General features: G+C 44.0%; 2 protein-coding genes across 10 annotated transcripts in view; one reads left to right on the top strand and one right to left on the bottom strand.

Moving 5' to 3' along the window:
• ROCK2 (Rho associated coiled-coil containing protein kinase 2) overlaps nt 1-8,839 on the top strand; it is a 123,905-nt gene extending 115,066 nt beyond the window's left edge. For 4 of the 7 annotated variants that reach the window (XR_012499214.1, XM_074341671.1, XM_045523398.2 and 1 more), the window contains 2 exons: nt 4,046-4,146; nt 5,422-8,839. Coding sequence is in view for 4 of the 7 variants with exons in the window: in XM_074341671.1 (XP_074197772.1) it covers nt 4,046-4,133 (88 nt within the window). In the remaining 3 variants the exon portion in view is untranslated. Of the gene's footprint in view, nt 1-2,536; nt 2,780-4,045; nt 4,147-5,421 lie in introns of all 7 variants that reach the window. The other 3 variants (XM_074341673.1, XM_074341672.1, XR_012499215.1) reach the window with 2 other exon arrangements.
• A 229-nt stretch (nt 8,840-9,068) lies between these two features.
• On the bottom strand, nt 9,069-21,801 carry SLC66A3 (solute carrier family 66 member 3). Of its 3 annotated transcripts, none has more exons than XM_074341680.1 (7): nt 21,480-21,801; nt 19,208-19,290; nt 19,057-19,126; nt 16,414-16,471; nt 12,974-13,094; nt 12,187-12,228; nt 9,069-9,245 (listed from the first exon to the last, which is right to left on the bottom strand). In XM_074341680.1, the coding sequence occupies exons 1-7, from the start codon at nt 21,617-21,619 to the stop codon at nt 9,217-9,219; spliced, it is 543 nt and encodes a 180-aa protein (XP_074197781.1). In that variant the 5' UTR covers nt 21,620-21,801; the 3' UTR covers nt 9,069-9,216. The 3 variants fall into 3 exon arrangements, with proteins under 3 accessions (XP_074197781.1, XP_010962316.1, XP_045379360.1); XM_010964014.3 differs by lacking the exon at nt 9,069-9,245 and adding an exon at nt 9,687-10,804 and having other exon boundaries at nt 21,480-21,800; XM_045523404.2 differs by lacking the exons at nt 9,069-9,245; nt 12,974-13,094 and adding an exon at nt 10,708-10,804 and having other exon boundaries at nt 21,480-21,798.
• Between the last annotated feature and the right edge of the window lie 3,233 nt (nt 21,802-25,034).

Genomic DNA, 25,034 nt, shown 5'->3' with positions numbered 1-25,034 from the left:
TAAAGAATTGTCCAAGAAAACCTAGAAACAGAATTTCTGGTGTGTATCACCAGTAATTTAATATCTGGCTCTTCATTTGTGTTTATTTAGTTTTAGTCTTAGCACTAGTTTATCTAGCTTTAGTTGAATTAGTTCACATAGTGTCTTTCTTAGAACAAATGCTTGGGTTTATTAGGCATCATCAAATATATGTATTTCTATACACACTAAAACATAGTACCCATAAATAGTCACCTAATCTTTCTTTTTTTTTATTTTTTAATTTTGCCTTAGTGTCTTTCTTTGTTAACAACTGCATCATTACATTTTTTCCTTTAGCTTCTGTGACATTCTTGGTTTTGATTCTCCTCTTAACTCTGCTTCCCTTTTTCTGTAATGAAGTGTTTTAAAGGAATAATTAAGTAAGTGTTAGCTATTATTATATAAAAGCATTTTTGAGGGCATATTATAAAATGCCAGGCACTCCTCTGAGCGCTTTAACTGTACTAACTTATTTATCCTCATAACCACCCAGTGGTTTAGCTATTCATGTCTCTATTTAGCAGATGAGGAAATTAAGGCACAGGAACATTGTGTGCCAAGGTCACATAGCTAGTAAGAAGCACAGCTGTGAGTTCAGACCCAGGTAGCATAATCCAGGTCCTGCATTCTCAGCTGTAATACTCCCCTGCCTCACAGTGATTCAAGTAGATGTTAATGAATTGACAGTCTATAAAATGTAATACGTAGAAATGGTATTCCAGAGGAATGTTTTCTTGGTAATTTTGAATAAAATACTCTGCTAGAAAGTAAGAAATTTGTGAGTAAAATGCTGACTTTTGATGACAGTTTGGAGAGATCCTAATTTGTTCCAATTAAAGACCCAAAATACTGGTCCCTGCTGAGGGCATTTCTTTTTAATTATTCTCCTTTAAAAGATCTTTTTTTTAACGTAATATTTAAGCCATGTAGAAAAATATAAAGCAGAAATGCAACAAATACTCATTTATCCAGTTTTAAAAAACAAAGTGTTGTCAACACAGTTAACTTAAGGATAGGAGAAGCTATTATTTTATCATTATCTCATCTTTATTCTTTTCCAGTTCTAAATATTAGAAAGTAAATAATAATGTTATATACAAGTTAAAGTGTCAAAAATAAATCCATAAATGAAGTAGAATAGGTGAATATGTATCTGACCTTGGATTGGAGAAGAATTTCCTAAGAATAAAAGCAAAGAAAGAAAATAAAGTCAAAGATTAACTAACCAAAAATTAAAGCCTTGTAAATTTTAAAAACAGCACATATTTTACCATATATATGAGGAAGATGGGTTAGTATCTTTGTGCATATAGTTCTTATATAAATCATTAATAAAAAGATTGACTCTTCCCAGCATAAAAATTAGTGTGGAACATGCAAGCATTACCATAAATACGAAAAAATGATCAACCTGATTATGAAGCAAAGAAATTAAAATTAAATTAAAACTATATTGTAAAACCATTTTTATCTGCCAAACTGGTAAGGATTACGAAACTTAGTATTGGTGAGATGTAAAGAAACGGGTGTGCTCATGTGCTGCTGGTAACTCAAAAGTTAAATGCTCCCCTTCTGATGCAGTCTTTGGCGATAAGTTTCAGCAGCCTGAAGGGTATACCCATTGATCAATTAATGAAGGAGACAGACAATCAAGCAGATAATTACAGTACTGTTTAACAATGTTATGGGGGAACAAAGGAAAGCATGGAGAATTCTGCTATTAAAGCATCAAGAAAGTTCTCCAAAAAATGGAGGATCAGTAATTTCCTAGGCAAAGAAATAAGGGAAAAGACAATTTTAGGCAAGATGTTATGTACCAAGGCCCTGGTTGTCAGAATTACTTATGTGTTTGTAATGTTGTATTGGGTTAGGGTGGGGAGAGGGTATTGACATGAAGTGGTAGAAGGTGACACTGGAGAGAAAGCTCTGAGCCAGAATGAAAAGGAGCGTGTTCACTGTGCTATAGGAGTTTTGATTTTGTTCTAACAGAAGTCTTTCAACAAGAGATTGGTTTGTTATACTTAATGAGATCCTGAACTGAAGTACTGACAGTGAAAATGGGGAGAAGGAACCAAGTTGAAGAAAGATTTCTCAAATTGAAATGACAAGAATTAGACGACTGGAAGGGATGAGGGAGAGGTTTTAGGGAAGTCTGGCGTGCATTACACTCACAGTCCAGTGATAAGATTTTTAAAATTTGAAGATTGTGATGTGGGCACACACACATGCTTCGAAGGTTTTGGAAGGATATGCAGATTCTTCATAAAGTGTGCTAAAACTGGGGCTTGGACACCCAGGAAGGCCTGCTGATCTCAGTCTCCCAAGTAGTAGAGTTGACACCATAGCTAAAAGGTACTTTCTATGTAAGCCTAAGAAAGTGAGTGTGTACTAGGCTGATGTGTGTTAAGTGGATAAATAATTATATCCGAATTTGTATGTTTAGTCAAATATTCTGTATTTAGCACAGTTTGAAATAGAGTAATTTGAGTTGTTTTTCTTTTACTTTTAAATTAAGGTAATCATCCATCAACCTATTCTTTCAGTGATTCTCAAAGCCAAGCAGCTACATCAGAATTCATCTCAGGTTTTTTATTTTAAAATACAAATACCTTCCCGCCTGCCGCCCCCTGTTTAAGTATATCAGACTCTTTTGGGGTGAGGCCTGGGAGTGTGCGTTATGTATAGCATTGGATACATCATATACACTACATTTTAGGAACCCCTGACACAGTGATCACAGATGAGATTTGGGAACCAGGTAAGTTCCTTGGCACAAATGTATTCATGAACATCACAGTTATAAATAATTTTAAAAATTACTCCTGTTTTTAATGGGAACTTATAAGAGTGGAAGTAATTGAAAACAGTCATTCTAGAGTGGACCACCAGGAGTCCACAGAGACCATTCCCTGGACCAGGGAAAGGCTGATGTCACCAAGAATCACCCAGGGAGGTGGTCAGACAGAAAGATCCGCCGCCCCATCCTCAGGAATGCTGATTCAATAAGTCCAGAATGAAACTGGAGGATCAATTTTTAACAGGCATTCCAGGGGATCTCTATGAGTAGCTAAATCTGGAAGCCACTAGACAGGGATCCCCAAGGTACAAATAAAAGAATTCCAAACAGTATCAAAGGCACCAGTTGAGACCAAAATGTAATAATTTGCAGTGAGACATATCTGTGATGTCTTGTTATTTCTTCACAACAATGGAAGAGAGAGAAAGTAGAATTATAAGGGTTAATGATCTACACAGTAACTGGGAATGATAGTGGCATTGAGTTGCTGACCAAATCTCACCTTCTGATTCCATGGTTTAAAAACAATGATTAAAACTAAAACACACAACACATAAAAAAATTACTCCTATTTTTTAAAATGAAAATGACTGTATTACTAGAGGATTGGATTTGAAAGGAAAGACCATATATACTCTGCTCTAAGTCCAATTTATTTGGCCAAGATCAGTTGCTAATGCTGCTTATCTACCTGTGGTTTTTCCCTTGTCTGTGGTTTTTCATGGAAGGCGGAACTTTTGGTGGCCCACTGAGCAGGTAGAGTCCTGCTGGAATTGAGAAAGCTATGTTCTTAGTATGACTCTCCTTTCAGACTGGGATTTATAGTTATGTTCTGGGAAGATACGAGCTGACAGTCTGGACACTTTTGTGAAGGGAATGTTGAACTTTTATAGTTCTTAAATCAAACTGGGCATCAGGATGGTTATTACATCTTCACTGGGACCCAGTGGGAAGAAGATTGTGTCTTATCCCTAAATATTATCTCTGTCCTCTGTTCTCTGGTATTCTGGAAAGTGTACCTGGCCAACATGATTATATGTATTCGTGTATAAAGAGAAAGATTTCCCTGTGTGAATCCATCTTGATTTTAATTATGCTGTTATCAATGAAGGGAAAGTTAAAATGCTTACTTACAGCACATTTGAAGTGTAATGTCTAGATCATAGCATATCAAACTGCTGTTTTGCAAGGGTATTAGTGTATAAATTTGCAAACCTCCTATTTCAGATTGCTTGATTTGGCATTTAAAGACTGGGATTGGTCATTTGATGATATTGATGGTGGTGATGATGATGGCGATGTTTTTGATTTCTGAAGAAGTAAATGGGGTAAATCAAAAAATGAAAAATGAGTTGTTTTAGTATTTCCAAGTAGTGCATGTGGTTTGCACTTTGGGTTTTCATACCTTTGACCAGTTTGAGATTTTATTAAGTTGTATTTGAGAGTATATATTTGAAAAGTGGTTTTCAAAAAAGTTTCTAACTAAAATTTCCATGTTAAGTATAAAAGTAAAATGCTATGTTCAGATTCTTTATTGGCTATATATTTTCAATACAGTTGGGATTATAATTTTTTATCTTAGGAATGAAACATATAAAAATAACAAAAGGAGCTAATTCTGGTACTTTCTGTTCATTCCAAAGAAGCCATATTCAGAGAAGTAAAATTTACAGTGTTTTCAAGTTCCTACAGCTGTGTTAGTTTGTGAACATAGCATGGGGTTCCTTTCTCCCTCCTTCCCTCCCTCCTCCCCTCCCTCCCCCCCTCCTCTTTCCTTCTTTCTAACTTGTAATAATTGAAACCATAAAAACTTTGTAAGTCTAATAAGTGCTGTGAAATAGCTGTTTCTGATTTGGCTTTTTTTTGTGATGTGAATGAAATGTTTACTTTTTGAAAATTTAATGTTACTCTTGCTGGAGGATGCTAACAGTATGCTGTGAAAGCTCTTGTGCTTTTAGAAAATGTAAATAGGTTAATAGTGGCTAAAGGAGATTTGAATGAAAATTGAACCTCATGAGTTAAACCTTTTACATGGAATGGATTTAAAAGAAGTAATGTCTATCTTAACTTAAGTAACACGTTGCAAAATATATACTTAAATCATGTCATAATAGAATCTGTTTACAACCAGGATTTAGAGTATTTACATATATTTACTACAACAGTGTGTTTGTTCCCATTTCATATATTTAAAAAATGTGGCATAGTGTCAGACAGACAGTCAAGTAGAACCCGGCCCATAAGTCCACTCTTCTTTCAGCTGCATGGAGTAACTGGCAGTTAAAGCCCAAGTCAGACTTACATTCACATGAGTTAGTCAGTGACATATTATCTAACCCTAATAGCCAGTTAACTGTATAAAACTTGTGTGTCGTGTTTGTGACCAATATGAGAAAATATGAGCAAAAATATAATTGCATGTACCTAAAACTAAGAAAAGTAATGCAGTAATATATCTCATGCATGATTTAGGTGTTAAAAGTATAGTAGTTGGAAGACTATATAGTTTAATGACGTAAATGGAATGCCTTTTCAAAGAACTGATAACAATCTCTTAAATTATTTCACTATAACAACTACCTTTATTTTCCTTTTCTTTCTAGCTAACTGCCTTCTGTGAATGCAGTCATTATTCAAGGTGATCATATTCTTCCAGTTGAAACAAGACTGAAATATGATGGCCCCAAAGTTATTAAAAAGCTATATTTTCCTGAGAGACTGATACACATACACACACATACATATATATATATATATGTGTGTGTGTGTGTGTGTGTATATATATTCCCTGTATTCCTGCAATATAAATTATAAATCTTGGATAGATTTGTTGGGCTCCTTTGGAGCAGCAAGTTGAACCAACAGTGATTGGTTAGTAGAATAAGAATATCATGTGCAACTCTTCCCAACTTGCTCCATGAAGCTCTCTTGGCAGTCACTCACACTACACGGACTGAGAAGAGTTAAAGTTGAAGAAATCATCCTTGCAGCTTCAACAGAGAGATTTCACCAGCACACCTGCCAGAAGAATCTGGGAATGGATTCCACTACACTGATAGAGACTGCATCTTCAAGAAGTGACCATTATACTGTGTGTGTGTGCGCACGTGTGTGATATGTATATCCTCTCACACACAAGCACACACGCACACATATGTATAGTACTGTAATACTGCAAGAGGGTTTTTTTTTTAACTTCCCACTTTATTTTTTTATAAACATTAATCAGATATCATTACTTACTGCAGTTGCAACTATGCACTTGTATAAAGCCATACTGTTGGAGTTTGTATCACTCATTTGTGTGTACCTGATGGAAGCTGCATGTTCATATTTAAGCAATTACTGTAACAAGAAGTTTGAAGTTAATTATATCAGTTTCCTAATGTGTCATAATAGGCAACTCTACCCATTTTGAATGCCTTAATTTAATTTTTTTCAAAATCTCAACCCTTTTCTGTATTTAAAAAAAGAACAAGTGTTTACCAGCTCTTAGGATGCAAATTTGCTTTGCAGAAGAAAAATAGTGCACTATTTTTACACGTAATAGTTATCAATGTCAGCCTATTTTGATTGTATAACAATTTTTTTTAAGTATTGGTGATAGAAACAGTAATAGATAGTATTGGAACTAATATATCTTTTATGTATATCTATTATTCATCCAGCCTTTTTTACAGACCTCAGTATTAGTGTGTGACTATGAAACATTTTCTTTGCTTTTAATTTACTGGCTACCCTAGGTGTGTTTTTATTTCTGATAAAGACATTTGTGACTATTTTTACATTTTCACATTCAAGATTCAAAAAATTATCTCGAATTTAAAAAAATGAAGACATACTGTAGATATATTTTAAATATTTAAATGTGATCCATTAAACACACAGCTGTGTATGGCAATATTTCAGTACTGGGTTAAGAAAACTGGTGACTGGGAAGAAGTGGCCTTAGAGGCACTTAACTTGATTTTTATTTTTTTAAATGCTGTTAAAGTTACAGTTTATGCAGGACTATTCCTGCTATATTTCTCATTCCAGAAAAGTATATGTTTTATACTGCTACAGTATGCATCGGTGATAAGAATTAAGTAAAAAATGATGTAGTGTTTTATCAGTCTCTCTTTATACACATTCACCTACAGAGTTTGGTGTGATAATGAAATATATCTTCTAATATTTCAATGAAGGAAGTGGACATTTTTCATTGATTCCTTCTGGGGTCAGTGCAGAAGTGTTTTAAGAGTTGGATCCCCAATTACAGATACTGTTGTGGAAATTGAAGAGTGGCCTTTGGCTACAGATGTACTGAAACTGAATCTTGTTACTACATTTTCCAGTCTGCACTCTTTCATGCTGTCTGTGCTGAAACTAGATATGCATGCCATTTCTCTCGCAGGTATGTTCTGGTTTTGGGGGCACAGCTATTTTTTTTTTAAGTGAAATTAAAAAGTGAAAAATATATAAAATTTATATAGAATAAATATTTCCATTCATTAGACTTGTTAAAAGGAGACTGAATTAATATTTTATATAAAGATTTTGTTACACTATGGGAGGTTCTATCATATTATTCTGAATTGGAGAGTATATATATATATATATTTTTAATAAACTTTATTAAGGTGAAATAATTTGAAGTTTACACATGAGTAATTGAAACATTTGAGTAAACATGGCAAAAGTTTAAATTCTGAATGCTGTATATATTAGGGAATATGGAGAATCATGGTGTGATGCAACTATACAGGGAAAATTAATGTGAAGTTTTTTTATGGAAAAAAATTACTCTAAGGGGCAAAAAAAAAATCTCTCCATGGAGATTCTTCACATTATATGGTTTGAAATAAGGATTTATAAGGTTGTTTGTCCAACTAATGGAAATGCGCTTAATAAAAAATTCTGACCTTGGGTAAGAATTTGCTTTATACTCTGTTGCTGGTTTCATATACGTACACGAGTGCATGCACCATCCAAATGCTCTCTTCCCACCGCTCACTAAAGATGATGTTGACTTGGTTGAAAAACCTGATTTTGTGCCAGCTTCTCTTTTTCTTGAGGCTCCAAAGCTTCCAAGATAAATGTAAGACCAAAAGTTGCTAATGTCCTCACACCTGATTTCTCCTAGAGCCATAAATACCTCCTTTTGAGAACTAAGTAGTGATACTGGGATTTTCTCAGTTGGATTTTTTACTTTTGTGGGAATAATGAGAGTAGAGGGAAAACCGGTGCCAGGATTACTGTTAAGAATTAATGTACAGTGCATTTTTGAAAAGTATTAATTAAAGAAATTCTATCTAGAAGCAAGATTTTTTAAAAAAATCTATCTGAAAGTTTAAAATGCTCTCACTAAAGGATAAGTATACCAATAAATCTAAAGTAAAGGTTATTGTTTTTAAAACTAACCAATGCTAGAGTTACACCATTCTGTTGCTGACGGGTCTCCTTTATACCAGTTTATCTGTAGATCCTCAAGAAGAAACTCTAGGTTGCCAAATGACAATTTCAGAAGTTATGCTGCTGCTGTTAATCTATTCTTCCAGGATTCGGGTGGTAAATGGAGAAACTTAGACACTATATTACCTTATTGAAACATGCTTTAAATAACATGTTTCTAAAATCTGACGTGGGCAAGTCACTTCGGAGTTTCTCAGCCTGTGTCGTCACTGCTACTGACTCAGCTCTCCTCCCGTGGAGTAAGACTTCAGTTTCCCTGTGTTGTGAAGATACCATAGTTGGTTTGTAAAGCACTTTGAAGATAAGCACTGTATGACAGTGCTGAATATTATGCTTGGGGGGCCTCTCCGTGATTCCCTTCCCCATAATAATGAATTTTGTTTGGAACTGTAATAACTTATGAACTGCATGGTTTAGATAATCATAAATATTTGATCAGCTGTCCCCTTGAACGAAAATCGTACCCCCCTGGTTTTTTAAAAATTTTGTTGCATCTTTGTAGTAATGTAATTGTATTTTATGCCTGCTTTTTATATTAAAAATAAATAAAAGAAATTGAGACAAGCATTTTCATACTTTTGCTGTTAAATAGTCCTGGAGTGCTGCAGCCTTCTAAAATTTACTTCCAAAATTTGCCTTCCCTAAGATGGGTATCGCAAATAAGTCTTAACTAAGGGTACAGACTTGTAGAATCTTCAGCCCTATCATTTAGTCCATGGAGAAACAGGAAATCGAATTTCAGCTAGGAGTCTGTCTCTGATTTAATGTCGGTATTTAAGGGCCATGCAAACCTGAGAATCTCATTTGAGTGTCGAGGATAAGGAAGAGGGGCAGGGTGCCTATTTTGTTAGGAATATTATGCTGACGTGGTTTTCTGGAAAGCATTTCTTTGGTAATGTGGGTTCTTTTCTAGTATACTTACTGGCTGGCTGATCTGGGACAGGTTATTCAATCTGAGCGTCAATGTTTACATCTGTAAAATGGAGAATTGTTTACTTTATAGGATTGTTGGGGGATTAAATATGATAATATGTATAGAGTATCTGGAGTAGCTCAAATGTTCCCTCTCAAAGGGGAAAAATGGAGAACTTTTCATCTAAGATAGTATATTCTTAAAGGAGCTGCTTAAAGCAGTAATAAAGTATATCTAAATAAAATATTTGTTGGACTAAAAATTACACAACTTGTATTTATACTAATGGTCAGATTATAATTGCATATGAGAAAGGATTCACTTGGATTTTTTTAAATGACTAATTTTTAAAACTACAGAATGAACGATTTTTAGATACTATGTTTATACTGGTCCCAAGCAGAAGTTCTAAAAGGATTAACTGGTTTATATTTTTTAAAACTACCGTTTACATAACTTAAAACTAATTCCATTAAAACAGTTGAGTTTTAAGAGACTCAGCAGAGTTCAAAATATGAAAGTTTATTTTACATAAGAAACAAACATTTTATAATAAACATTATTTACTGCATTTAATAATGCCATTCAATTATTAGGGGAAAGAGAGGTTTTAAATGTTAGGGTTTATAAGTCTTTACAGGAAAATACAGTGTACAATAATCTTAACATTATGCTTAGAGTATGATACTTTGAGAATAAAATCCATGAGAACTTGGCAGAACCCAGCAATATCCTTTACTGCACATATTTTCAATAGACAAAACTTGGTAGAGGTCAGCTATATTTTGTACCAGATTCCAGTAACGTAATTGTATAGGTGTGGCCCTTTTAAAAATGGCAGCATCGTGCTGGAATCAAAGTATATTAGGATTGCCTCATCAATAGACTGTAAGTACCTTTTGTTAGGAATTACGTAAAGGCACAGTATGACGTTAAAGGACTCCTTTGGTGTATGAAGGCAAGCCAGTAACATTTTCACTTGCCTTGGTATGCTTGCTAGAGCCTAAGGGGGTATGATACAGTATTATGATACAGTAAGGCCTTCCTGTTATATCTGTATTACAATTAAACATTAGTACCAGAAAGTGAACCCTGGTAATTTATTACAATTCCACTCTGGGCAAAATCCCACTCCATTCGTGTTCATTTGTGTTGTGGAGAGAATTGATTTCTTAAAAGATTCTGAAAGCTGAAAAGGAGATGTAGTTAGCTCTTTGGAGAAACTTAATCATGACTGAGAATGAGAGTCATAGCAATCTCCTCAAAATGGGCTTCTTGGAAGACTTCCACCAATCACCAGCCTTCTCCAAACTGCAGATGTCTGAGCCCCACCTTAACCTAATGAAATGGGGAAGGGGAGGGGAACTGACACTTTCAAACAAGTGTTTTAAGTGGGCTCTTTCAAGTCTAAAATACCTTTGGCATGCATGATTGGCTAAATTTATAAAAGACCTTGATTTAGCAATGAGCTTTTTTTCCTTTGGTTCAGTTATTTGAAATCCACTTCGTGTAGGAATAATGTATCCATCATTCAGCCTTGACAGCGGTCTTCCGGTAGCGAAGTACTGTAGCTGTTACCCACATATTTAAAGCCAGCATGATCAAAAAACGTAGAAGAACTGAGATCAGTCAAAAACAAAGAGAAAGTGTGTGTTAAGAAATACTGTTGTCACAAACAAAATCAGCTCCTGCTCTAAGTAGAAGCCAAAACAAAGCTTCCCTCCACAAATGAAACATCTATGGACCATGTGAACTGTTGAGAAACTGTTCAATGTATCTTTGTAGTTATAAAACACTTTTAAGATAGCTAAACTGGTTTTTAACGGTTATTCCCAGATACACTGATCACTTTCAGGAACCTCTGTCACCTTAGATACAAAACAAATCAATTAGAACAGTCTCGACTTTCCAATTTTTAACACACAGATTTGTTGTGTTGTTTAATTATGGTTGACTCTTCTTTCTAAACAGAGAATTCTTCAAGTCCTGTGGGGAAGACTCTGGCCTCTTTTCCCTTTCCTACTTGACCTAAGTTCATGCTTTGACCAGAACACTAATCAAAATGCTTTCTGTTCTCTCAGAGCAGACAGAAAGCATTTGAGCCAAAGATAAAACGTCCGGGAAGGGACTAGCAAATGCTTTGTGCTGTTCTGTAGCAATATTTCTCAAATAACAATTAACGTATTTGAAGGGTCTACACATGAGGGACATAGTTCTAGTCTTCATAGAATAGGTGACACCATCTATTTGAATCACTTTTCCAAAATGTATATGCCTGATTTAGGAGTTGAAAACCCAGCCTAAGGAATTAGAAAACTCTTTTTAGGTTAGCCCAAGTATATTTTATTTTCTCCTCTGTCACAGTATCCCTTTAAAAGTAACAGAACAAGGACATGGAGTCAAATGATTATGCCACGCCCCTGCATGCAAAAGCCTTCCTGCTGCCTGTGCGCAATTCTGAGGCTCTGGACAATTTGGCCGCTACCACTTCCTTCCCCCTCGTTAGACTCACCCCCACACTCTCACTCCAGCCCGACTGGTACTCTCTCCAAGGCTGAGCCCACGCAGCCTTCACACATGCTGCTCCTTGTAGCAGTCTCTCCCCTCTTGCAGGTCTCACTCTTATTCCAATTAATCTTCCCAGCTCCCTCCAAACAGGTCACGTTCCCCTGTTAGGTGCTCATCCTGTCCTGTTCTTTCAAAATACATTTCCCAATGTTTTTCAGTAGTTAATCGTGTGATTATGTCAGTGTTCATTTCCACTGCTGGAGTGGAAGCTTTATGAAGAAAGGAATCTACTATCTTGTGCATATTCTATCCCAGGCACCGCAAATCGATGCTTAATACTATAAATGGTGACTGATAAAGACCAGTAAGATATTGTTGCTGGCCTCCAGTGGGGCCAAGTGGATCTGTTAAGCCCTAAGACGAGTTACAAATGAAGGAGGCACAAATGGCATAGAATTCGAAAAGGAAGTGGGCAGAAAAATATTTTGCTTACTTGTAAGATCATTGGTGGTCATTAAAGTTGTTATTATTCTGGCTGTAAAAGAAAATTTTCAGCAATCAGTATCAACTTGCATCTCAGACATTTTGGTATTTAGCTAATATCTATTTTAAATCCCAGAATATATGCTAACTGTTTTTAAAAGGTTCGGGTAGAAGAGGATCCTGGATGGAGAAACTGGTCCTTTAAAATATAGAAAAAACTTGAAGAAGTGTAACTCAAATATCTAAATTAATAAAGCTAATCAACATGATAGCTCTACTTTTTTTAATGTTCCTACCTAAATATAGCATATGCATTTAAGATAGTTCCTGCAAGAATCCAAATGAACAGAGGAAATTCTAAACTTGAGGCTAAACATTGTGGCTCCAGAAAAACTCCACTGCTGCAAACTATGTTTATTCTCAAAAGCCAATGTATGATTCTCATCTCTTTAGTCTGTTACATCATAAACATTCGTATTTTTTAAACAAGTTAGTGGCTTCAATATAATCATGCTTTTCAAACAAGAGAGGACTTAATATTACGCCAGATTTTTGGAGAAAAGTGTGCTTTCACTTTTTTTTTTAGCAACTGGAATACAGATCTTGCATAAAACGCAGAGTGGTATGCATTAAATCAGCCTTGTGAATGTGGATATACTAGGAAGTTCTATCTGAATAGCTATTTGCAACAGATTAAAGCTCAAGGGACTACGACACTTAGACACCAAGTTAATGCACTCCTGGGTAGACACCCCACGCTGGCAAAGGGCACCCCCCCATTAGAGCCACGGTCTTACTCGCAGAGGTGTACGAAGCTAGGCCCCACGTCAGCGCGCTCACGGCCCCCGAGTCCCTGGCCTTCCACAGGTATTGGAGCTGAGCAAACTTACTGGCCGCACTGATGAAAGTACATAAATTCTGTTTGCAGATAAAACAGGGGAAAGTTAGGAGTCCCTTAGTTTCAAAAGCAAAAGAGCACCAGATACTGAAAGCGCTTTTGAAGCTCAATTTTCATGTCAAGTAATAAGCAACTAGTACAAGGGCAAAAATCAAGTTTAGTGATGGAGACTGGTGCCACAGTGGGGCGTTTATGGACACCCTACCAATGCCACTGCTCAGTGTGCAACTTAACTGGCGGGCTGCAGCTGGTTTGAAGCTGAGAGAAAAAAGAACCCGCACGGCCACAAAGGCTTATCTGTCCCCACCTGCCAATAACAAAGGGACATACAGATATTATTGTGTTTTTAGAACCTGGAGAGAAACTACGCTGCTGTGAACTGACAGACTCATAAACTCAAAGGAGCGAGCTGAGCTATCCTAATGGGCCCACCGGTGAGGCTGGGGGCCTCTGCTCCCCCAGGGGTAAGGGACCTCCACGTTGCCGCTGCACCACACAGCACCCTCCACCCTGAGCAGGGCCCAGGCTGCCATTTGCCAGTCTCTCCATCAGCTGAAACACCCCCTTCAGCTGCCAGGTTGAATGGAGCCCGAAGGGAGACAAGGTGGAAGCGGGAGACTGGCTAGCAAGAGCTGCAGTCATCCAGGTCTGCAAAGGGCGGTGGAAACAGAGCAGGTGAGGGGTGTTCTGATTCCGGGTATATTTTGAAGGTAAAGCTGATAGGATTTGCTGAGGGATTAGCTATGGGATGTGAGGAAAAGAGAAATCAAGGGTGATTCCAAGCTCCAATGTTTCTGGTCTTCGTAAGTGGAAGAATGGAGCCGCCATTAAGGGACTTGAAGCTGCAGGAGGCACAGACCTGCGGGAGGGGCGCAGGCCGGAGACCAGAAGCTCGGTGCTGCCAGGTGACCTCAGAGAGTCCTGCACCTGAGCTTGGGGGAGCTGGCCCAGAGTGTGCTGGGGCCTGGGGCCTCTCACTGAAGAAGCGGGGAGATGAGGCGGAACAGCAGAGACACCAGGGAGGAGCAGGCAGAAGGAGCACCAGGACGGAGATGCCCTAGAAGCCACGTGAACAAAGTGGTTCAGGGAGAAATCGATCTACAGAGTCCAATGCTACAGGGATGAGGGATGAGAAGGCCGCTGGCTTCAGCATGAAGTGGCTGGTGTCCCTGACCATCTCCCGTCTGCCCAGAAGGACAGCTCCATGGAGGGGGCACCAGGTCCCCTGCACCTGGGTCAGTGCTGGCAGGTGGCTGGCACCGATAAGCCCTTGTTGAGTGACTAAATCCTTAACAGCAATGCAGCCTGGCAAATGCAATGATGTAAGTGAACGCGGGAGTTGGGGAGGAGAGATAACGGGAAGAATGGCAGAGAAGGTGACAGCAGGGCATGCTCCCTGGCAGATGATGGGTGAGGGCCCGGGTTACACTGGGAGCTGATGGCTCAGAGGGCTGAGCCCAAGCGGGGGGACCTGTAAGGAAAGAGGCTCCTGTGCAATTTGGGTGACCTGAATGGACAGAGGAGGGGAAGAGTGAGAGGCAAGGTGGGGACACAGGACTGACACGTGCAGGTGAGGGGGCGGGAGGTCTGCATCTGTGGACTTAAGAAGGACGCTGTTCACTCGCATCGGGGGGAAGGACCACGTGATGGTAGATCAGTGACAGACAGCCCAACAGCGCCTGCTACACACTCTACCAGATGTGCCTTCCAGGAGAAAACACCATCTTTACAATCATGAAGCAGCTTCCTTTGGGGAGAAAAACAAGGCCTGGACAGTCTTATTATACACGTTCAAGTGCAGATTACCAGGTTTTCCCACAGCACAGAGTCTCGCAGAGAACAGGCCTGGAAAGGAGAAGCATGCTTAGGCTGCTGTGCACATAACTACTTTAATCATACCGTTCTGTGAATAACGCTGTGAATGTGAATTATCCATTGATCTGATGGTGAAAGCACAGTTTAGGACTTCCGTGGAAACCACGTGTTGGTCCAAGTTGGGACTTGCTTTAGAAAGCAGTAGAACTGTAACTTCTATAACTTGGGTTTTTCACGAATTCAAACAGCATCCCTCCCCTGCAGGATCCTAGGGTTTTCTGCCCCGTGTGAGCTCTGAAACCTGATCTCTTTCTCCTCCAAAACCCTCAAGCCACCACCTTGTCGCGAGGCCCCAGAGTAGGTGCCCGGAACAGTGTTGTGGACAGCGGCGGCTCAGGGCCGAGTGTGCAGCCCGTGCCTGAAGTGTGAACCAGTGGAGCATCAACGTGTGGTCAGGACACAGCATCCACTGAGAATGGAACAGAAGAAACGAAAACCCTAAGCCTTGGACCTTTGGACCTGATCCCTGACGAGCCTATACTATGATATTCCCGAATGTTCTTAGGGGTGAAGGCTCACTGCAGCCGTGTGACAGCCTAACCCTCCAACAACAGGACCTGCACCCACATGACCACAGTAGCAGCTCCGAAAAGCTTAGAGATGACCTATTTGTAGGGCAGCCAGATGAAGCAAATAAAAATACAGAACACTCCAGTTAAATCTGAACTTCAGATCAACAACAAATCATTTTTTGGCATAAGTATGTCCCGTGCAATATTTGAAATGTAATTCTACTAAAAAATGATTCATTGTTAAGCTGGTCACCCTACTTCTCTGCTCTCTGCAGGTCACAAGGTTGAGAGTCAAGTCTGCTTTCCAAGATAGGGTCACAGACAAGATGTTGAGGGGAGAAAATGGGGCGAAATTCCCAGGTTTGGGTCTGGCGGGCAGTGATCACTGATTATTTCTGCTCCTTCTTTTCCCACTGGGTGGAGAAGTTTACATCAGTTGCCTTGGAGAGAAGATCTGTGGTCGAATGTTTCCTGACCCACCCACGACCAGAATCCTAGTCTCACAGCATGGAATTTCTGGCCCTTAACCAAGGAAGGAAACAAGTATAGGGCTTACCCTTTTCCAATGAAGGAAAAAAAAATATCTGGAGGCCAAAGTTAGAAAAATAATGAGTATGTGGCCCATATGTAATTATTAACCTGATAATAACTCCAAATGCTTTAATTTATGCTCAGTTCTTCATTCTACTCGACCTCCCTCCCCAATCTGGTTCTCTAGGGCCCCCCAAAGAGGAAGTTAAAAAAAAAAATCTCCTGTACATTTAAATGAGAATATGGTCTTTTAATATTTGGTTAGCACTGTGCTTTCAGCCCATTATTCTTTGGTACAGAGGGAAAATGAGCAGGCGGAATCTTCGATCTCTAAAGTTCTTCACAGAGCAGGTGACATGGAAAGAAGAGACAAGACAGACGGCTGTGCACACCCTCGCTTGTCCAGGAGCGCTTTACTCACCATGGCCAGATCTAAGATCCACTTCTGCAGGGTGAGGATGAACCAAGCAGACACACAGCTTACCAAGTGCTAAGGAAGGAAACTGTGGCTCGGCCGGCAGCTCCACCCCCGCCCCCAGCCCCGAGCTCACGGAAACAAACCGGGACCACAGACATTACCACATAAGCCCAGTGTGGAACTGGAAGTGGCTCTGCTAGGACTTGTCAGACATGGAAAAGGCAAAAATGGTTCAAGTGAACACCTGCTAGGAGTCCAGAAGCACAGAAGCAGATTATGGAAGAAAATGACAAAGAATCCTCTGTTCATGGACCCATCCCAGGGTTGGGATCATTCCATATGACTTTAACTGCCCGCTTAATTCTGGACCATGCAGACCTCTCTCCAGGGTAATGTCCCAAGTTAGGCACTTAGGTTCAAGTTAAAAAGCAGGCATGTTCTGCAAAACTGGTGTCATGTGGAACTGCTTACTGATTTTCCCCTTTCCCACCAACTCCAGTGTCAAAATAACACAGCTGGGGTGAGCAACGCTGGGAATCGGGGGAGTGATATCTGATTTTCACAAGCTCAGTGAGCCCAGCTAGAGAAGCAGAAGCCACACAGGGAGGTAGTGGCCAGGCCAGTGAGGGGACGGCCAGGAGCCTGTGCTGTGACCTTGGGCAAGTCATTCTCCTTCTCTTGTCCTCGATTTGCTTATGTGCAAAATGGATTTATTTCTTGCCCTGTCTACCTTCTCACTGCTTTGTGGCACATCGTAGGGACCCAACAAGTTGCTATGATTATAATTAATAACATTACTTAAATGAAGGGATTGAAATCGACAATGCCTTGTGCTCCAAGTCAGCAGAATTGAATATTAGCAACCTGGTCGAGACCAGAAAGGCAGCCTGGATCTAGGTGGATGAGATCTTCTTTTTCCAACTGTCTCTAATCCAAATTTTAAACTAATGTTGCTCAATTTTGTACCATCGCACTTCATTCCAAGTGTACATGTTGGACAACTGGACCAGCCGGAGCAGCTCTGGAGAGCCGAGAGACGACCTATTTGCAGGGCGGCCAGAACGGGCAAATAAAAACACAGGACACCCAGCTGAATCTGAATTTCAGATCAACAACAAATAATATTTTAGCCTAAGTATGTCCTATATAATATCTGGAACATATTATTACTTTAAAAAATGCATCAGTAATGGGCCGCCCTGCTCACTCGCTCTCCGTAAGCACAACAGGCAGGAGGTAACAGACATCTTGCTGATCCTACAGGGCTGGCATCAGCACCTGCCTCATCGTTTGCTCAAAGATAAGCTGTTGCGTTTTACTTAAAAAGTAAATCACACAATGCTTTTCATCTTAAAGTACTCTGTTTTCAAAAACCCTTAACCAGCTGGGGCTGACCTTGAAGGGTTGAGGGCCAGTACAGCTGTGTGACCCCTCTTTCTGTAGAGGGAAACTGAGTCAGGGGCTTACAACCTGATCAAACAGCAGAGGGTCACAACTCAGCCACAGCCAGGCTTCTAGCACAGGAGCCACCAAGCCCCTCCCTGCCACTTCCTCAGTTTGTCTTGTGCTCCTGGTACTTTAGTTCCGGAAACAACACTAACAGGCAGGCATCATTATCCCACTTCACAGGCAGGGCACCTGCAGCTTAGAGGGCTGGGCTCGTGGCACTGTGCCCCAGGCCACCCAGGGGGTGGGGACACGGGGAGTGTCCCACCAATCCATGCCACCCTCTCATGGTGCTCAGGGCAGACAGGGCCCAGGCGGCACCTCCCCTCCCTTTTTCCTCCACCCTGAAGACGTATAAATAAACAGCTCAGATCATCTCACAGATCTGGCAGAATGAACTGCCTGCCATTCAAAAGGCTTTCTTAGCCTTATAAGGAGAGTGAAGTTTAGCAGGAGAATAATGGAGTTTCTACAAAGAGAGTTAAAATGAAATCCTGGCCCTCGTTCGTGGAAGACGCTGTGTGAGTGTGAAAGGGACATGTCTGTGTGTGACCAGGCCCCACTGAGACCCTCCTAATGTCTTGACTTTCACTTTGAACCAGCCTTCGGGAGCCCAGACCCGCCCGCTAACAGGCAGTAAGCAGCCAGCGGTCCAGGTGTGTTAGCGGCATGGTGTTAAAGGCCAGACCCACTCATTACTATGCAGGGACATTTTCAGGGCAGGAAGAAGTATCTCCCTTCCGCTCAAGAATACAGTTGGACAGTGTCGCTTTTAGCAGGGATGCTTCTGCAAGTCAGCACGCTCAGGTACTAAGTTTGCATCCCACCTGGTGCGTCAGGGACTCGTGGGGTGGCCTGGTCTCCGAGGCGAGGGCCCCGGGCAGGGACTGTTCTAGGGCATCGCTGGGCTGTGGAGGCATATTCACTCACATGGAATACTGCACTGGAGATTTCTTGTTCTTTCCTTTAACCAAAGAACATATAGCCGGTAAAGGACTCCGTGTAGTAAGTAACACATCCTATTAGCAAAGAACACCTCCAGTCCCACCTCTGACTCTCAGATACTGAAAGGAGAGACAGCACGAATCTCTCTTTTTTTCAAAATAGAAGTACTGGGGGATTGAACCCAGGGCCTCATGCATGCTAAGCATTAGCTCTACCACTGAGCTCTACCCCACCCTTCAGATGCCGAAAGGATACAGGGCGATGTAGGGTGCTGCCCGTTTCACATCCCCGTTGAAATGGAAGACACACAGCAGGAGGATGAGATCTGAAAGGAAGGGCTTCAAGTGAGGGGAAGGAGGGGCCCCAAAGGCCGTGGGTGGGCATGGGGTGGGGCAGGAGGGGTTACCTTGTGCGATGAGAATGGGGTACTCCAGGTAGGTCAGCAGCGGGTACTCATAGTACCACTGGTACCGGAGGAACACCAGGAACCTGGGGAGAGAGGGGCACAGCTGAGCTCGGACTGACCCAACACAAAGCAGGGAGGCCAGGCCACCACCACAGGTTCGTTTGCAAAACCTTAGAACTGGCAGTTGGAGTCTGCAAGTGTCAGGGAGGGAGACGGAGAACAAGAAGGATGACGTAATAATTTAATCACCTCCATGAGTTTTGGAGCATCCAGGACTGGCTGGGCACCGGTGTCTGTCAAGTCCCTTAGGATGCCACTTACAGATGACTTTAACGGAGGGCAAACCACCCACCAGGACTAGAAGAGACTAAACCCAGGTCTCCCTGTCTCTAAAGCTGGGTTCTTTTGAGGCCCTGGGCAGCCCCCTTAGAAGGTCGCACCCAAGAAGCTGCACAGGCCAAGGACGTCTGAGGGGGCAAGAGCCATCCCTGGATGGGAGTCCTAGCAGGGCTTGTAAGGGGCTGAGCCTCTCAGGCACAGGAGTGCTGGGAGACCATGTTTAGAAGAGGAACGACATCCCTAGCTGATTCTAGTGGCTTTCAAGAATGCTGCCCAGCCTGGTGGTGGGGAAAAGATATGAGGACTCTTCAGTTCCTTTAAGAAAATTCAAGCTCTGGAGAGGCTGGGGCTTGGAAGAGGGGAGGGATATAGACCCCAGAATCCAGCTCTTCTCAGAAGAGCTTCCTGCCTTCCCAGCTCACACCCTGGCCAGTCAGCTTCCTCAGAATCCAAATCTCCACGGTGTCCCTTCAGAGTCTCTGTCCCACCACCCAAGATGTGAGGATCCCTCGGGCCCCTGGCTCCCCCAGAGTGAGTCAGAAGCTCCACAGACCTTCTGGACTCAGTGACTCACATCTCCTTAGCCAGGAAGGGTTAAGCCTGGTATGTACCACACCCTCACAGAGGGCGGAGGGAAGAGGATGTCTCTCTGTGTGACCCCAGCCAGTGCTTCCCCCTCCCCCTGCTGGCCTCAGCCACCTGCCCAGCAGGTGGGGCAGAGGGTTCACAATCCCTGGCACCTACCTAACCTCTGGGGCCTCGGCTTCCCCACCTGTGAAATGGGAACAACAGTGCACCTATCTCATGCACTGCACCTGCACACGCGGACATTACCTAACATCATGTCTTCAGCCTCTTTCTTTGGCCTCACTGCTTCTAGTCCAGCCACCAGGCTTGTGCTCACAAGCCCCCCTGCCTGGAGGGCCCTCTTCTCCACGTGGCTACCTCTTCTCCCTAAGGACGCCCAAAGAGGCTCTGTTCTGTGGGTGCACCTCAGGGCCTCCCTCCACCCCACTTCCCGCCCCCAAATAGCCAAAGGTTGGTCCCTCAGATGGGCGTGTCCCGGGCAGGACACCGCAGGGCCCAGGGTGGCTCCGCACACCTCTTGGCCCCAAGGTCTCCTCGTTCTCTCTTGCTCTCCCCTGGCTTCTTTCTGGCGCTGAAAACCTGGGTCCACCAACCTTGCTGCCCCTCCGAGGAATTCTTCTCCCGAGGACTAGCCCTCAGAGCCCGGGCTGGCGAGGAGCAGCGGGGAGGACCCGGCCATGCAGGGTGAGAGGCTAGCCTATTGGGTTTTATGTCTTTCCGACTAAGTTTTAACTCTGCTTTTCTCGTTCAGGTCTTTAAATACTGAGTCAGCGCACCTACTTCGGATTTGGATGGATAAACTCGCTGTGGGAGCAGTCTTGGCTCTCACCTTTCAGGGGCCAGCTCAAGTTCAAGTCCTCCTCTCCCCTAAAAAGCTCTCCGTTCGCTGACACCGGCCCCCCACAAATGTGTAACTTTTAAAAGCCAGAGGGTCCTTAAAATTCATAGTCCAACCCCTCATTTTACAGGTGAAGAAACCAAAACCCGAGAAAAGGGGCGGTGATGGAGCGTGGGTTTAGGGAGGAAGCAGCTGAGAAAGCCTCACGAGCAAACGGCCTTGCTCAAAGCTGGATGGCTGGTTTTGCCACTAACGGGCGGAGAGACAGTTTCGCCGAGTGTCGGTTTCCCCATCTGTAAAATGGGCGTGCGCAGTCATTCATTTCCCACCCCCCTCGCCCCCGCAAGGCTTGGGGAGCAGCAACTACTGACGGGAAGTGTGCGGCCGGGGCAAGCGCTACTCCCCGCGACTTGGCGCTTTCGGCTCCGCTTCCCCCGCCTCTACTTTATCAGAGCCCAGGCTCCCTCCCCCGGGCTCTCGTCGGCTCCAGGCCGCCCCGGGCCTTACCCTCCCAGCTCCAGAAGTAGACTCGGGAGGCTGATGCCCCGCGCGCTGCGCGCGCCCAGCACGGCGGAGATCTGCGGCAGCTTGAGCGCCGCGCACAAGCCCAGCGTGCTCCAGTTGCAGAAGCCCAGCAGCAGCTCCATGGCGCCGGCGGGGCCCGGGGCTCCGCGGATCCGGCCGCAGCGGGAAGGCGAGTGGCTCAGCACTCAGCCGCCGGGCTCACCCAGTGCTTCCGCCTTCCCCGGCCCCGGCCCCGGCCCCGGACCCCGCCCGGCCCACGCCGCGGGCGGCCCAGTCGGGGTTCCCTCCTCCGCCCCCGGCCCCGCCCAGGGCCCCCTCTCCTGCCTCGTGTCAACCCCGCCCCCGCCTAGCCCCGACCCCTCCCCAGGTCGGTCCCGCCCCCGGACTCTCTCCGCCCCTCCTGGCTTGCTCGGCCCCTCCCCGGGCCTCTCCGTCTGGCTCCGCCCCTCTTGGGTCCGCCCGGTCGGGGCCGGCTCCCGGTCTCTCCCGCTCCTGTCTCCCGGTCTCTGCCCCTGCTGTCTCCCCGTCCCCCACCTCACAGCGACCCCTCCCCAGGGGAGCTCGCCCCGGGTCCGAACCGTGCCCGGGAGGCAGGTCAGCCCTACCCTTTGCGTGCTACACCCGCTGCTGATTCACTTTTCCGTGTTAAGCCGACTCGTTCAGTTCTGAGCCTCCGGGAGACGTCCCAGACTTTCCCGCTTTCCCACAGGTTGGGCTGGCAGAGACTGAACCGGGGAGGACAAACGGGTACCCCTCGCCAGGGGCATGAACCCTTTTGTTGCGATTTTCACCCCTGAAAAGTATTTCTCTTTGTTTTTCTCACTAAGCATTTCAGTGATAAGCTTAAAACGACCCAGCTTGGTTCATGTGCCGCCTGGTTTTACACGCGGGGAAACAGTTCTTGCCCGGTCTGCCCTTTCCTCCTGCTGGGAGTGGAGGCGCTTCCTCCCCAACCCTGGGGAGCTTCCTTCCTGGGGTCTTGGTCCTTAGCCCTGAAGACCGCCCCCCCCCAACTCCCCCCAAGCCTTGCACTTAAGCATTTCAGAATAAAATGTTTTCTGAAGAAGGTAAGAATAGATTTCAATTGACAAAAGAAGGTGACTTAGACTGTGGGGGTAGGGAGCATTTTCCAAGCTCTCAAAATGGTATAGGTACTCAGTCCAGGTTACGGAACAGAGAAGTTACAACAATGCAATGTCAGGATCCACAGTAAAGAAAAAAATGTTGAAGCCTTCCAGTTCTACCAGGGTCAGGCCTTTAGCCACTGTAGCCGCCCACCCCCATGTACCCTGAGGGGAATTCAGGGTGGAGACCAGGGCGTGGTCTGTGCTTTGGTTAGACTGGCCTTTAGCTAGTTAAGATGCTTATGGAAGGAAAAATGTCAAATCACCACAGATTCTTGCATTTATAGAAAAGCCCGAAAATCATTAACTTAAGATGTCTGTTTTTTGTAATTAGCTGTAAACTTTTGATACTTGACTACATGTTTTTCCCAGCAAAATAGTTCATATATATCCCGGCTCCTTGTGAGTTTGGGGACACAATTCAGTCCATAATAAACATAGATATATACTCATACATGCTCTGTATACACCCACGTACATTACATATTATATGTATGTATGTATGTATATACCTGTGTGAATGTGTGTATATATACACACGTGCTGAACCCGAATCCTCCTTTTAACACAACCCCAGACATGCCTGCCCACTAGACAGGGAAGCGCTGGCTGGAGCACTGGGGAGGGTGACTGCACTCTCTGTGGGATCCATCATAAGTATTGATTAGTTGGTCAAACTTCTGCTACATGTATAATGGACCCAGCGAGTATGGAATGCCACTCCCTGACATGGAGTTAAAGTGCAGCTAATCTTCAAAGACAGCCGAGTGGCTAAGTGCAGGAGGGGCTTCCTTCCAGTTGGCTGTGCTGAAGACTCTGTTGCTTCATCTTGGAAAATTTGAGTGGCCTGGAGAGCAGCCCTCCCCCCACCAATCCCACCACAGCCCTTGGGAACTAAAGACAACATCACTGTTGGTCAAATCACACAGATTTGCGTCCTGGGGAGCTCACTCCCTGTGGCAAATTCAAAATGAGTCCTGTGAGCCTCTCAGACAGGGTCCTGGGAGACAACAGAATGTTCTGGATCTTAGACATGTCCAGAAGCTCTCTGCCAAGAAAAGTGTGGCAGTGAGGGTTTGACTACAGACCACAGAAGCTTCCTCTTTAGTTGGCTACTTACTGTTTCGAGGTGATAAGCAGTGTGCCGAGCCACTGGAAGGGTGAGGAGCAGATATGAGGAACAGTTCCCTGAACCTCCCTGCCTCGGGAGGGGAGTGGCTGCCACCACCTCCACCATCGTCCCGTGACCAGGAGGCTGGGGACTGACCCACACAGCACTCGGGCCCCTGTCTTGGAAGGACATGCCACTGCATCTCTGTGCTTCTGGAAGGGTCCTGGGTTGTGCCTTCTGCCTTCCCAGCCTCCCAGGGACGCTTCTGCTTGGCAGGAACCCTCTCTTATGAGAGGCCTGACTGCCAGGGCATCACCCTAGCCTCATGGCTGGCCAACTGTCACAGCCAGTGGCTTCACAGAGCCATGCCCTCAGCACGTGGCTCAGTGACCACAGGCCAGTGCCACTGGAACCTGGGGTGCTTTGGACAGAAGACATGATTTCTGTTTATTCCTTACTGGACATTGGGAGTGGCAAGAATTGTGGAAGGCAAATCTAATCTAAACTGTTGTCGTCTGATGTGTTTGAGTATCAAAGATGGAGGTCAAGGCCAGGCGCCCTGCAGCGTCAGTGGCACTTTTGTCAGAAGTCTCTGCCGCCTCAGCCCCTTTCAGGGCTCTGTCACTTAGGCCAGACTGCAGGGCTCCCAGTGCTCTGGAGGCAGCCGAAAAGGAGATGTGGGCGCTGGGGAGGGCTCAGGACACAGGGCAGGGGGAGTAGAGGGTGTCTGGGCCACAGGGCTAAGGGCTGGCACTGAGGACCAAGGTGCAGGAACTCTGGCCAAGACAGCCAAAGAGCCACTGACCATCACATCACTACGGCTGTCTGTGATCATCTCAGGGCCAAGAGCATCCTGCCCTCCATATCTTCTCTTCTCACCTCTTGTAAATTGCTCTGCTGCTCTGAACACCAGGAACCAGCTGTTCTTGGCCATGGACCTGAAATTCCTTAGTTCTGCGCTCTCTCCTGTGAGCCACTGGGGGCAGGGAAGGGAAGAGAGCAGGAGTGTGCTGGGCACCTGGCAGGGAGGAGAAGCTGCCTCTGGAAGACAGGGAGGCAGCATGAACCTCCTGTTCATCCTGGGTTTTGGATTGAGTCTCAGGTATGTCGAGGTGTCATTTCAGGTTTTCCCTGCAAAGGGAATCTAGATGGTTAACTAAGTGTCCCCCGTGGTTTCAGTAACCTCAGCTCATTCTCAGATGCCATGCTTTTGGTACAAGCTGTTACTGCTTTGGCACCTGCCGTAGGAATCACGCTGGCCTCCACCCTAATTAGATTGCTCGCCAGTGGACAGTTCCTTAA

The sequence above is a fragment of the Camelus bactrianus genome, chromosome 15 (assembly GCF_048773025.1).
Source record: "Camelus bactrianus isolate YW-2024 breed Bactrian camel chromosome 15, ASM4877302v1, whole genome shotgun sequence".
Taxonomy (NCBI): domain Eukaryota; kingdom Metazoa; phylum Chordata; class Mammalia; order Artiodactyla; family Camelidae; genus Camelus; species Camelus bactrianus.
The sequence above is the reverse complement of the archived record's forward strand: the minus strand, read 5'-3'. Positions and strand labels throughout refer to the sequence as shown.

Excerpts from the sequence above, each read along its gene's own strand:
- SLC66A3 (XM_010964014.3), bottom strand. The coding sequence starts at position 21,619 with ATGGAGCTGCTGCTGGGCTTCTGCAACTGGAGCACGCTGGGCTTGTGC. Across the intron at positions 19,127-19,207 it reads CCCCATTCTCATCGCACAAG|ATCTCATCCTCCTGCTGTGT; the intron begins GTAACCCCTCCT and ends CCTTCCTTTCAG. Across the intron at positions 10,805-12,186 it reads GACCACCAATGATCTTACAA|TTCTTCTACGTTTTTTGATC; the intron begins GTAAGCAAAATA and ends GACTGATCTCAG.